Source organism: Puma concolor, chromosome B4, assembly GCF_028749965.1.
Source record: "Puma concolor isolate L17-30 chromosome B4, mPumCon1.1.hap2, whole genome shotgun sequence".
Lineage (NCBI taxonomy): Eukaryota > Metazoa > Chordata > Mammalia > Carnivora > Felidae > Puma > Puma concolor.
Genome location: NC_141673.1, coordinates 107,841,174 through 107,855,623, shown reverse-complemented (window position 1 = coordinate 107,855,623; position 14,450 = coordinate 107,841,174). Strand labels below are relative to the sequence as shown.

Here is a 14,450-nt window from a genome sequence, read left to right as displayed (position 1 = left end):
TTCTTTCTTTTGTTTTCTTTTCTTTCCTTTCCTCTTCTTTTTCTTTTCTTTTCTTTTCTTTTTTTTTTTTTTTTTTGGTGATAAAGTCTCTATGGACACTTCCATTGGAATATCAGAGTTTAGGGTGAGGGCTATATTGACTGGAAGACTCTATCACATAATTAGCCAACAAATCCCATTCAGTAACATTTTCTCCACTACATGTTACATGATGCATTACCAGGCATGCAAATCATTTTACAGTGGAAGACTTTATAAAGGATAAAAAATAAATTTTGACCATAGGGGGAAAGTATCAACCATAGCAATCTTTACTATAACCCTTGATTCCAAATACTACTGACTTTTACAGACTTTCAGCACTGCTCTTTGGTCTCCAGAATTTATACATTTCAGAAGAGATGAATCATTTTCTGACCTCTAATCAGGACAAAGTGGCAGTGGGTAATAGGGAGAATACTCAGTATGGACAGAGTTTTTTCAGAAAACCATATAACATATCTACTGTGGCTATAGACAGGGCTTGGACCAATTCCACATGCCAGGGAGAGCTACTAGGAAATTAATAGTTAAGATGTGTCTTACATTTTTGGTGTGGAGATCATTGGTGAATTGAAATAAGACTTGACTGATCTAAGAATTCCCATTATGGCAAAATACTGAGAGTTGGCCCCAGCTGTGGAAGGTAATAGTTTGGAATTTACAGAAGTTTGTAAAATTAAAGACATTGTCTCATGCTTATAGAAGGTAACAATAATAAACAGAATAGACTCCAGTCCTAACAAACAAATGATTGCCGTTAATGACAGTGAATAAATATAAGCCCCGGGATAGAGAATTTACTTGTAGTTCTTCATTTAGAGATAACAGGTCACCCTGGGTCTTATCTTGTTTCATATGCATCAAAACAATTACAAGTCTAGTACCTCTGTATTGAAGAATATTGGTTGGTCTTTCTCAATTTGTGGCTTCAAATTTGAAACTGTTCACCCTCAAGAGGAGGACAGGAAGAGGAATATTAATCCTAACTAAGAGACAGTTCTTATGAAAATGAGTTGAGCAGTATGGTTGAAAATATATGCCAGAGTGTGTCTTGGCTTTTTTTCTTTTTTCTCCCTTAACAGCTTTATTGAAATATAATTTACATGTCTTACAATTCATCAGTGTAAATGTACAGCTCAATTATTTTTAGTAAATTTATATAGTTATACAGCCATCACCACAATCCATTTTAAAACATGTCCATCAAACTCCCAAATTCCTGTGTGCCTGTTTGCAGTCAATCCCTGCTCCTATCCTCAGCCCCTAGCAAACTGATCTGCTTTCTGTCTCTATAGCTTTGCCTCCCTAGAAATTTCATATAAACAGAATCATATAATATGTGGCTTTTTGTGTCTATCTTCTTTCTTAGCATAATGTTTTTGTGTTCTGTGTTGTTGCATATATCAGTATAGTATATTCTTTTTTATTGCCAAGGAGTGCATTTCATTATACGCCTATCCATTCACCAGCTGATGGACATTTGGATTGTTTCCAGGTGTGGGCTATTGTGAATAGTGCTGCTTCCTGGCTTATTCTTGGCCTGGTGCTTCAGGTTGCATGTGATTCTTTCTGTGATGACCAAGTTGTAAAGGTCTTCATCACTGGTCACTGAACTGTTTGAGGGAATGACTGTCTACACCATTTTCTGACTCTAGGGCCTGGCTCCCAGGAGGGCTCCATTTATGTAACTGAACTCTAGTCACAGAACTCTTCTGTGACTTTTGAATTTTTGAAGTCTTTGGAGATTTGGATGTGAGTTTAACTAATGAGAGGCTATAAAAAGAGGGACACTAAAAAGTGAATCCAAAACCTAAAGAATACATGAAAAAGTGGGCAAGAAACACCTAAAAAATTGAGAGTCTGGAAAACCAAGAAAAAAACAGATCATACGTGTTGTTGGGCTCTCACCCATTCTGGTGATGGCTTTCTACCGTGATGTGTTCAGTCACTATGATAAGTGTTGGAATGATATAGAAGATGGGAGGAAAAGAGAAGGCGGAAGAACAGAGGGATAACTTGCATTTCTTCTTCTCTTGTTTTACTTTCTAGTGAATAAAGATGCCATTAATCTTTGTATTATGACTGCTCATCTTAAAGCCTTCCCTGTGTTCTCTCTTCCTGAAACAGACAAAAATAAGGAAAAAGTGAAGGTTGCCAAATGAGTTCTGAGTGTCCTCAAGGAAGAAAAACATATTTTAGGGTATTAAAAAATATATATGTTGAAAGGAAAATGGAATCAGGAGAAGTGATCTCATTAATAAAAAAGAAAGGGTTGAGATTCAGAGATTATTTAAGGCTCAAGCGCCATTCTGCTATTTTAAATCTATCTTGAACAACAATAAAAAAGATTTGAGAACAATTAAGAAGCAATGATGATCTGGTAAAAATAGGTCTCTATAAAAAGCACTAAAGGGAACACTTGAAAAATGTGAACACACACAAATCAGCAGGTCCTTGCGACATGCACTTGAGGGTGGGGGAAAAATGGCTTGAATGTGAAAATGTGTTGGTGTTCTTCTGCAGAGTCATGAAGTCCCAGGGAAGAAAGGAGGAACGTGATGTAGGAAACAGAAACAAAGATGTGGGCCCTATGTTTTAAAACAGAAGTGAAGAGAAGTAGAGTCATTCTGGAAAGTCCAAATTAAGTTTGTGGTAAAAGAATGGAGGCAAAGATTAGGAGCGATTTTAGAAATGCAGTTAATACCAACAAGAATATGAAATCCTGGGAGAGTGCCAGTAAGGGGTTCCAAGGAGAAATCACCAAAGACAAAATCAATTACTTTTTTAGGACCAACTTTAAGAAGTGAATACAATGGAAGTGATTTCATTTCTAGGTTTGAGCCAACCAATTCTCTGCCAGTCTCAGGGGTAATTAGTGTGCTTGGGAGAGCTATTCAGAGTAGCCTGGCTCAGAGTACCATCAAACAGATGGGACAACCAGAAACAAAAGGTGCCGGCATATGGTGATGTATCTGTTGAGGAACTAGGAAGGCGCCTTGCAGATGCCTCCAGGATTGGAGAAAAATTGCCTCTTCAGAGACCACCTCTACAGGGAACTAGAAGGGCAGCCTAGAGGCTGAATAATGGCTCACCTGGCCAGCTCAAGACCTTTCTTCATAGAAAACATGGCTTAAAATCCAATGTGTCCTAAAATCTACAAGCACATAAAATTCGTAATCTGAGAATAATCTTAGAGTGCAAAAAAGAAGAATTTGATTTAAATTCCATTAAAAAATATGACAAGGGCTCACAAGCACTTTTGAATAATCTAAATTTGCAGAATAATATGGTAATTCAATCTAAAGTCTGAAATTTAAAAAAAAAATCACCCATTCTAAAGGTGGTACAAAACTCTCCAAAACACATGAAGACTGGCTTCAAAGACTACAAATTTTTGATCTCTTTGGCTGTATGAAATATGTCCAGATTCCATACACTTTTTCCTTCTTATTTGTTTTAGTCACTATGTAGGTGGAAGAGGCCCTGATGACTGTGTTCTTTTGGGAGCAATGGAGTGGGTCCCCAGATTGTCATCGGATGGCAGATTTAGGAAGGAGGAGCTACATGAGCTCCGGATTGCAGTGTGTTGATTAAAAAGTCTTCTGCAGCCACGTGTCCTCAGCCCCTCTTCCCAGCAGGGAGCCTGGCTCTACACAGAGTGAGGTCACCTTCCTGATGGAGCTGGCATGGCTCCTCTCTTTGGGACACTTCTCTTGGTGTCTGTCCTCTGACATCCTGGCTCTTCAGGCTGATGTTCATTTTCACTGATGGGAGCTAACTTCCCTTCTGACTTGTGGAGTAAAGGGAAAACCCACCACTAAATGATCTGATGCATCTTCTGGTAGGAAGCAGGTGAGCAGGTGACATCTCAAGTATTTTTCCTGGTCTTGTTTTTTTTTTTTTTTTTTTTTTTTGTAAATCAAGGATAGACAACAGTATGGTTCTAAATTGGCCACCCCAATTGGTGAGGCCAGTTCTAGTCTTTATCCTAAAAGTGGGGAGGCCACTATAAGTTTTAGCAGGCCAGTGGTGGCTATTTCACCAGACTGTGCAGCTGTGGCACAGAGGAGAGCATCCCACCCTGTATCTCTTTTGTTTATCATGCCTGTTGAGGCCAATGAAGGTCTGACAGTGATGCCTAGTGATTTCCAATGTTCCAGGTTGCTTATTAGCATAGGCCTTTAGAGGATCTTGCCACCAGTGAAAAACATACTTTTGCTGTTTTCCCAGCAGAATGATAGAAACCATGGGCAGTTCTGGGAGCAATGTTCCTTAGGTAAGTTGTATACAGACCTTTGGTTGCAGGGTAGGGTTGCTATCTTTAGCTCTGTGGCAGAGTTTCATCATTTCACTGTCCTCCACTTGGTATGCTGTTGGTGAGAGCTACACCATAGCATATAACCCACTCTTGGGGTCTTTGACACTCAATATCCCTGTGACTGCCTGAGGACTTTGGGTCTAAAGAGTCATCAATCATTTCAATACAACTGCATAAACTTTAGACATAATACAGTAGCTCTTAAGCAGGACTTAGAATGAGATCTAATAAAGCTACACAATTAACATAAATGTATTGGCTCAGGGCTGGCTACAGACTGAAGTGAACAAAAAGAAGGATTTGAATTCAAGGGGAAAATATTATTCATTGCATTATTTGGTATTCCTTTAAGCAAAGATGAGTTTTAGCTAAAGACAAGATCTGTTCTAATATTAAAGAGCTTCTGTTTTTTTAACATGATAGCGTATTTTATACAATTATGACCCAAATAATTAGGAAGTTCTCTCTAGAGTAAAAAAAAAAAAAAAAAAAAAGGTCTCTTAAACAGACTCTTCATCAAAACAGTAAAAACCATTGTGTAAGCCTGTGATTATAGATTTATAGTTTTCTTGTTTGTTTGTTTTAGGACTATGGTTATGCAGCAGTGACCTAAAAACAACAAATACCCAGTCAATCCCCCCAGTCAAACAAGATCATCCAGATCTGGTACTCTATTTTGGTTTCTGAATATGAATAACCATTTCATTCTTTGTCATACAGATCTGTCTCTCTTCACCATCCCAAGGCAAGAGGGGTCACATTTAATTTAATGCCTGGGCTGAATAGAAATGAGAAGCAGTACTGATGGAAAGAAATGAGGTCTTTTAAAGCTTCAGACAGATGTTCCCCTTTCTCCATCAAGATGCCAAAAACTAGAATGAAAGATCTTGTTACTGGAATAAAAAATCACATAAATTTAACACTGCTAACCCCTTTGGGGGAAAGTACTTTTTCAAAAAGTTTTTATGTTAAACTCCTTTATATGTCTGTTTATTTTGTCAATCTCTGTTTAAATGTTTTTTTAAAGGTGCAGCTGAGATTTTAGTAACCTAAGACAGCTGTTTGTAGCATATCCCACAAACCAAAACTAGTTGTATTCAGAGAAGTGCTAAATGAGCCAGCATTTCTTGTTAACTATATTGTTTTATGGAAGGAACATAGAGAAGTCTTAAAAAGGTGGGAGGTTCTGCCTATGAATGTAGAAGCACAAAACACTGACACAGAGGAGGCAAGATGAACCCTAGATAGTGGAAAGAACCCAGGGTTGTGATGGAGGCATCTACTGGCTGCAGGCAAAGCTGCCAGGGCTTTGAATGACAAGTGACACTGAAGGACCAATGGAATAGAGATACACACCATCACTAGGTCAGTTCTGATTCTTTTTTTAAAGTTTATTTTTGAGACAGAGAGAGAGACAGAGTGCAAGCGGGGAAGGGGCAGAGAGAGAGGGAGACGCAGAATCTGAAGTAGGCTCCAGGCTCTGAGCTGTCAGCACAGAGCCCGACACAGGGCTCAAATCCATGAACCGCGAGATCACGGCCTGAGCCCAAGTCGGATGCTCAACTGACTGAGCCGCCCAGGTGCCCTGGGTCAGTTCTGATTCTTAAATTAAAATACTCAAGGCTGGCTTGGTTGTTTTTTGAATCACACAGCTCATTTAAACTGTTTAGCAGTGCTGGATGTGAGCTGTCTTAACAGAGATCTATTTTAGTAAAAAGAAAAATTACCAAGAGAAAAACAATACCAATCTCTGCCTCTCACTTAACCATGGAATGAAAAGATGAGTCCTTGAATGGAGGAGGCCTTGCTTAGCACCACTGGTTATATGGTGGCAGTTCACCCAACTACAAGGAAAGTAGCAATGACACAGTGAAGCCTCTTGAGAGCTGGCCTCTCAGCATCTTCCTTACCTGCTATGCCCTCCTGGTTGTAGCAGGTCTTATGCATCTTTCCCATGAAGAGCTCCAGGCCAATGATAGCGTAGATGATGATGACAAATAGCACTAACAGGGCAATATGCAGCAGGGGGACCATGGCCTTGATAATGGAATTCAGAACGACTTGGAGACCTACAATGACAAAATTAGATAGTAACAGTGAGAACATCAGCTTCCACTTACTAAACCAAGTGCTATCTCAGATGCCATACTGACATAATCTCAAGTAATCTTTTTAGCAATTCTACTAGTGAGGTATCACAAGTCTGATTTTTTAGATGAGGAAACTGAGGTGTAAGGTCACACAGTGAGTGACAGAACAGGGATTGATATCTAGGTTGGCCTGACTCCAAATCTTTCTTGGAGGCACATTCAAATGAAAGGACTGGCAGATGCTGTACTTCTAAGGGGAAGAACATGTTGTTTCATCCAGAACTATCCAATTTTCTAATATCCTGTCTTAGAGATAACCTAGCATCTTTTTGTCCTAGACCACCATCTCACTACAGTGAGAATTAACTTTGACTAGACACAGCTCTGCAAGGACTTGCTTATCCCTCAAGGTGGGATTACTAGATCCTGTGGCTGACCCATCTGCCAGAAAACACACATCAGCCTGGTTGTCAGGCATCTGGGAGGGGGGACTTTCTTTGTTGAAACTGATTCATACCCCCAGGTTACACATAGGTGGTGATACCTAAGACCTTCTCTGGATCATGTGAGTGAACCTCTCTTCCTACAGATTTCTGGCCAGGCCACTTTCCCTCAGGGCCCATATCTGGAGAACACTAGAGCCCTCCATTGAAAAGCCCCAATGAAGGGAGTTCAAGTTGAATATGTAATTTCCATCTGGGAAGATAAGAAAGTTCTAGAGATGGATGGTGGTGGTCTTTGCAAAATGTGAATATATTTAGTGTCACTGAACCATACACTTAAAATGATTATAATGGCAAAGTTTGATATGTATATATTACCACAATAAAAACTAAAAGTACTCAGATCCTGCCAGGACAAAAAAAAGTAAACGAAAAATCCTATGTAGCATATCAGTCTTGTCAGTGCATCCCCAAAGTACTGAAGGCTTGTACTATCATCTTATGGGAAGAAGGACCCCCAAACTTATGAACTCAACCATAAATGACACCAAGAATACTCCTTGTTCAAAAGAGATGTTACAAGTTTTCATTTGCAAATGGTGGAGAGACAGTTGCAGCCAGTCACCCCTAGATTACTATCAACAGTGAGTACACCAAATCTTCATGTCCTACGGCAGAAGTGGGGGAAAGGGCAGGTTCTCCTTCCTTACATCTAGGCCAGTTGTGCAGAAAATCTTGTGGCCACCTCTGACACACATATGATAGGATGCCCACCTGTGCATCACACCACACAGGGCACTTTTAGTGTCTGCATCTGACTTACCCTCCCAACCGCAGACATCCTCTCTTGTGTTGGAAGTTTCATCTTTGTATTCAGCCACTGCCCTCCCTCTGCACTGGGTAAACAAAGTCTGGGTCACCCTCTCCCCAGACCCCAAGGCAGCCACTGATGTTTTGTGATTTGGTGGAGTGATTTTCACAAGGCTAATTAGAGGAATTCTCCCCAGTTATTAAGCCAAGATGAGGAGAGGAAAAAAAATAAAAGAGAAAAGCTGGAATAATTTTACCTGTGAATTAATGAGAGTGCTTTGCAGTCTCCCATTAGAACAAGATGTTTTCAGATCCAAATGATTTCATTAATTAGCAAGTTGTACACACATTAGTGTTAAAGTATGTGAAGCCATGGAGGAAGTTGAAAACTGAATTGCAAAGCAAGTTTCAGAGGTGTCTGCTGGGGTGGGGAGCTCTCAAAGTGCTACTCACTGAAGAGGACGGAGATCTCTAGATCCAACCTATCCAGGCCATCAGTGGGCTTTGCTGCCTGGCCTTTAGTGCCACAGCCTTGGGTGGCAAGAAAGTGGTGAGAGACACAGAATGGGAATTGGTCCTCTGTGCTTCAGCCAAGGTGCTGCTCTTAGGTTAAGACCAGAGTCCTTCTTGTGTCCTTTAAGGCATTGTAGGGTCTGGCCCTATCTACTTCTCCACCCGCCCCATCCCCTGTCCTCACTCTCCACACTCCTGGCCAAACAGCTTTTCTTTTAGCCTCCAATATACTATACAGTAGACCTCAAAGATATGAGGGTTTTTTTCCAGACCACTGCAATGAAATGGATATTGCAATAAAGTGAGTCAAATGAAGTTTTGGTTTCCCAGTTCAAGTAAAAGTTATGTTTACTCTACACTGTAGTCTATTTAGTATACAATAGTATTATGCCTAAAAAACCAACGTGCATACCTTAATTAAAAAATAATTTATTGCTAAAAAATGCTCACCATCATCTCAGCTTTCAGTGAGTCATAATCACTGAAATCAGATCACACATCATTATAACAAATATAATAACAATAAAAAAGCTTGAAATATTGTGAGAATTACCCAAATGTGACCAGAGACACAAAGTGAGCAAGTGCTGCTAGGAAAAGGGCTTGACAGACTTGCTTGACACAGGGTTGCCACAAGCCCTCAATTAGTCAAAAATGCAACATCTTCAAAGCACAATACAGTAAAGTGCAATAAAATGAGGTATGCCTGCACTTCGTCTACCACAGGGATGTGAAGCATGCTCCTCTCTCGGCCTGGAATTCTTCTCCACAGTCCCCTCCTACTTATCCTTCTGCTTTGGGCCCAAGCATCTCTCTTCTTGGGGATCCTTCTCCAAGCTCCCAGACAGAAGTTTCCTCTCTTATATATCTCCTTGGAACCATTTCCCTTCTTTTGGAGCATTAGTCTCAGTTTGGAATTCTATGTTCATTAAGTGTTTTTTTTAATAAAGATTAAAAAAAGAGAGAGAGACAGAGTGCAAGTGAAGGAGGAAAAGAGAGAGAGGGAGACACAGAATCCAAAGCAGGCTCCAGGCTCTGAACTGTCAGCACAGAGCCTGACACGGCGCTTGAACTCACAAACTGCAAGGTATGACCTGAGCCGAAGTTGGACACTTAACCAATTGAGTCACCCAGGTGCCTCTCATCAAATGATTTTTTAAAGCATTTTTATTTGTCTTTCACACTGGGCTGAATTTTTGAAGACAGGGGCTGCCTGCTCTTTTTGCTGTTTTAGCACTGATGCACATGGCAGGCACTCAGTAAGTATTTTTAAATTTTTTTTAATGTTTATTATATTTTGAGAGAGAGAGAGAGTGCATGCTGGGGAGGGGCAGAGAGAGAGAGGGAGACAGAATCCAAAGCAGGCTCCAGGATCTGAGCTGTCAGCACAGAGCCTGACATGGGGCTCGAACTCACAGACCACAAGATCATGACCTGAGCCAAAGTTGGACACTTCACCATGCCAGGCACACCTGGAACTCAGTAAGTATTTACTGAAGGAGGGAAAAACTTTAAATCTAAAGTTTGCTTTGATGGACTTTGATGCCATGGAGTGTGCTGTACAGGTAGGGATGTGAATGGACAGCTGAGTTCCAGGGGCCTGCAAACTCAGGCAGAGATTTCTGAGTAGGCTACAAAGAGGCCAAAACGAAATCACAGTAGCCTGTGGACTTCCTTTCAGCCATCAGGGACACCTGTTCCCCTGTCCCTATCTCAGTTGGAGGCCATACCTCCCACCTGAGGATCCAGGCCATGAAACCGATTGCTGAGGCTCTTCCCTCTAACTGGTTATCAAGTCACGCAAGTTTGATTTTGAAGTATTTTTAGACAAGCATAAATTATTTTTACTATATAAATGATATATGAAAAATCATGTATTATAGAGAAGATCACAGAAAAAAACAGAAAATCATTGAGAAAAACAGAAAATACTTATCACAGAGAAATTAGAAAACATGGGAAGCAAAAAGAAGCAAGAAATCAGGTGGAAATAAGGTGGAATCCTTATTCCACCACCCAGAGATAGGCACTGTTAGCCTTTGGTATATATTTTGGACATTTTGACTCATGAGTTGTTTTCCTCTTTTCCATCTTCTTGGTGTTCTTCATTCAGTTAATGGTCTCCTTACGTTCAGTTTTGCCCAATCTTCACGCTGTAGTTAGAATGCTCATGTTCAGGCACAGACTAGAATGTGTTGCTTCCCTGATGAAAAGTCCTCTGATGATTCCCTATCACGTAACACTCACCTGCCAACTTTCATAGTTTGATCACAACTGATTCCAGTTTATACCTTACTCCTTATTCTGGGAATATACTGCACTGTCTGAAGTTCTCCGGCTTCATGCCTCCCTATTCAGCACATGCTGTTACACCTGCCTAGAATGCCATTCCCTGAAGCCTCGTCTTCTCATCTTTGTATTTTAGCACATAGTAGAGACTCAATGCACACAGAGCTAAATTGCATCTGTAAGCACAGGCTGCCTTAAAAAACAGAAACCACAATGATGAAGGAAAGGAAAACCATGCCTTTAAACAATCATTAGAGGAAACTAAAGATGTATTGTCAGAAAAAGATAAGACTCATAGAATGGGAAAAGCACAGGCAGGGAGGGTGATATCAATGATTTCCACATGATTTAAATTGCTATTTTGAGAAAGAGGAGTTAGATGAATTGATGTAACCACAGGGATGGAACCACAACTAACTAGGAAGTTTCCAGAAAAGATTTAGATTCAACACAAATGAAAACTATTAAAAAAGTAGACCTATCTGAAGATGGAATGGGATGTTTTTTGTTTGTTTTGTTTTTTGAGAGACAGAGCAGGGAAGAGGGGCAGAGGGAGAGAGAGAGAGAATCTTAAGCAGACTCTTAAGAGACCAATGTGGGGCTCGATCCCATGACCCTGTAATCATGACCCGAGCCAAAATCAAGAGTTGAATGCTTAACTGACTGAGCCACCCAGGCTCCCTTAGAGTGGGATGTTTTAAGAGGTAGCGGGATCTTCATTCTCAGATATGTGCAAGCATTGACTGAACAAGTTCTTGGAGGAGGTGCCTTGTGGGTATTCTTGGGTGAAGAATTGCCCTGGCACACCAAAGCCCCCTATATCCTGCTTAACCTGTTCTGAAGACATTTTTGTGGGTCAAGTGCAGCTCTCAACACTCTACTTGGATTATTCCATTTCTTCCTGGCAACAGCCCACGAAGCAGGTACTGTTATTAACTGTATTTTATAGATAAGAAAAGTGAGTCCAAGGGAGGCAAAATGGCCTGCCCATAGTTACATTCGTGGTGAATGGTAGTATGGGGTACAGGATTGGTAGGTAGCCTGGCTCCTGAGCCTGTGGGCTTTGCCACTGTGCTAAATGACTCCCCATAGCACTTAGACTGTTGTTCTTAGCCTCCAAAATCTATGTCTATAAAGCAACAAACACATGCTTACAACATCTGTGGGAAAGGCGTGGAAGCCTAGTCCCTACTTCCAGGAGAGCCCAGATGTTTCTAAGGCCAGTCCAGGAAAAACTTCTAGTTTCTGCCTACTTTCCTCACAGCCAGCCTGGGACAGCCTGGAACAGACTGGTATATGAAAGCATAGGGCCAGAATTCCTTCTTTCCAGTCCATCTACAGAATTTGGCTCTCAAGGTGTGGGTGCTTACTATCTTCTTTTTGGAATTGGCTCACAGCTGTCCCAGAAACAGCTCCTTCAGTTCAAGTTCTAATTTGACATTTCTCCACCCAAGTGTTCTACTCAGATAAGCCATGCTTATGGCTGGTAAAAAATTGCTAGGCCTTTCTTCAGGGCTGGCTGCTCATGCTGGTAGAAGCAAACGGACCCTAGGTAAGCCTGGTGATCACAGCAACTGTTGGAAAATTCCTCTGAGCACAAGATCAGTAAAGGCCTAAAATATGATGAGTCTATTTTCCTAACTTCAAATCAGGATATGAGATCTGGCAAATACACATGTACCTATGGGAACAATAGGAGAGGATGTTTGATATGCAAACTATACCAGAAAATTTGGAACACACAGTTCTACACAGGGATTAAACATATAATATAGAAATCCAGTGTCTGATAATTTGCAGTTCATGTTAGATGACCTCCTCTCGGTAGAAGGAAAGTCTCCCAAGATGCCTGGTTGCCAGATCTCCCAGGGAGATGGGGCTTTGGCAAGTGGCACCATTCGATGCTGAGTTTAGGAAAAGGACAGAGATGGATCTTAGTTGGCATGTATGGCTTTTCCTTTCCCCCCTCTTATGTTGCTGTTAATCCCTGGACAAATGGCTGCATACCTACCTGAAAATTCCAGGGTTGGAAAGACTTAGAGGATCTGGGGCATATAAATTGTCCTGTTTTTCCTTAAAAGATTAAGAGGAGCCATCAATTATGGAAAGCAAAATCTGGCATCTTTCTTTTTTTTTTTTTTTTTTTTAATTTTTTTTCAATGTTTTTTATTTATTTTTGGGACAGAGAGAGACAGAGCATGAACGGGGGAGGGGCAGAGAGAGAGGGAGACACAGAATCGGAAACAGGCTCCAGGCTCCGAGCCATCAGCCCAGAGCCTGACGCGGGGCTCGAACTCACGGACCGCGAGATCGTGACCTGGCTGAAGTCGGACGCTCAACCGACTGCGCCACCCAGGCGCCCCAAAATCTGGCATCTTTCTTGAAGACAGTGTTGAGATTAGCTTGAAATTGCCCAGGCCGACTGAAGTTGGTGCTTCCATACCCCTTACAGATGGTCCACCAGGATGGATACAGAGCTGAGGATATATCACACTCTTGTTTCATAAAAAAACGTCTCACTAAGCCCTGCTTTGGTGATGAATTGTTCTTCTCAGGGCCCCAGGGGTCACACCAGGAAGGAGTTTTAGAATGACTTTATGAGCAAGAGCCTGAAGAAGGAAAATGAAAACTTACTGGGGCTGAAAGGTAATGTGCATAAGGGTTGTCTGATCAAGTGCTAGACCTACAGGCTCTGTTCTTTTCATGTAAACTCTATTCCCATACTCCTTTTGAACTCAACTTTTAAGTTGTTCTGGTATACAATGGGAGGAAAGGGAGAAATAATTGAAGACCCCCAAATTGGAGATCTTTGCTAATGTTAGTTTGATTTCATCGGTCAGGTTCCACATTGACTTACAGCTTTTTTTTGTTGGTGGTTAGGAATGTACACTTCATGTCCCAACTTTTCAGACTCCAAAGTTCTAGCCAAGCACTCAGAAAACAATAAAAATTATCAAGAAATCCTGATCATAAAATTGATAAGAAAACAATGCTGAGAATCACTGAACTAGGAGAAGGGAGGTTTGGGTTTAGTGTGGTGGTGATAAGTCCAAGTTTCTCATAAACAAACCAAAGCTTGTTAGAATAGGAAGAGGACTTTGGGGTCATGTAATTCAATACTTTAATTTTCACTCATTCAAAGGATATTTATTAAGTTATGTTCTATGGGCCACCTGCTGTGCTAGGGCTGGGGATAGAGTGGTAGATAAGAGGTCTGCAGGCCTTGCCCTCACAGAGTTTGTAATGGAAGCCAAACATTAATTAAACAATCATACAATCAATAAACAATTATAAACTTTTTAAGAGCTTTAAGGGAAGAGACCAAAGTATTACAAAGATCATTCTTTGGCATAGAGGGTAGAAGAAGGCTTCACCAAGAAGAGAAGCTGGCCAGGTAGGCAGGTCCAGGCAGAAGGGTCTAAGTTCCAGGAGAGGTAGGTTGCCTGGTCGTCTGAGGAAAGACCTGTGGCTCTCCTATCTGCCAGGTTCATGCTTTTCCTTTGGCTTTGTTCTCTGCCTCTTAAAAGATATTACTGGAAGGAGACTTGGGAAACCAGTTTACTGCTTCTGTTTGAAGCAGAAATCACTTACGCTTTCAGAGAAAGTAATTCAGGAAGCACATGAGAAAGGCTCTTCTGACAACTTCCTCATTTGTAAAATGGAGGAAATAATCCTCTTCCTAGCCACAGAGAAAGCAGAGGAAGGCAGGGAATTGGGCCAAGAGTACTCTATAGGCATACCTTGTTTTATTGCACTTGACTTTATTGCGCTTTGCAGATACTACATCTTTTACAAATTGAAGGTTGGTGGTGACCCTGCATTGAGCAAGTCTATTAGTACCATTTTCCCAGCAGCATTTTGTTCACTTTGTGTCTCTGTGTCACACTTTGGTAATTTTCACAACATTTCAAATGTTTTCATTATTATTATATTTTATTATGGTTA

The 14,450-nt window shown here is 41.0% G+C and overlaps 1 protein-coding gene across 42 annotated transcripts in view; it reads right to left on the bottom strand.

The window, feature by feature from the left end:
* The window catches only part of CACNA1C (calcium voltage-gated channel subunit alpha1 C), a 767,747-nt gene that overhangs the window by 207,520 nt on the left and 545,777 nt on the right, over positions 1-14,450 (bottom strand). For all 42 annotated transcript variants that reach the window (XM_086714435.1, XM_086714443.1, XM_086714446.1 and 39 more), the window contains exon 6: positions 6,271-6,429. In XM_086714435.1, coding sequence (XP_086570561.1) covers positions 6,271-6,429 — 159 coding nt within the window. The remainder of the gene's footprint in view (positions 1-6,270; positions 6,430-14,450) is intronic.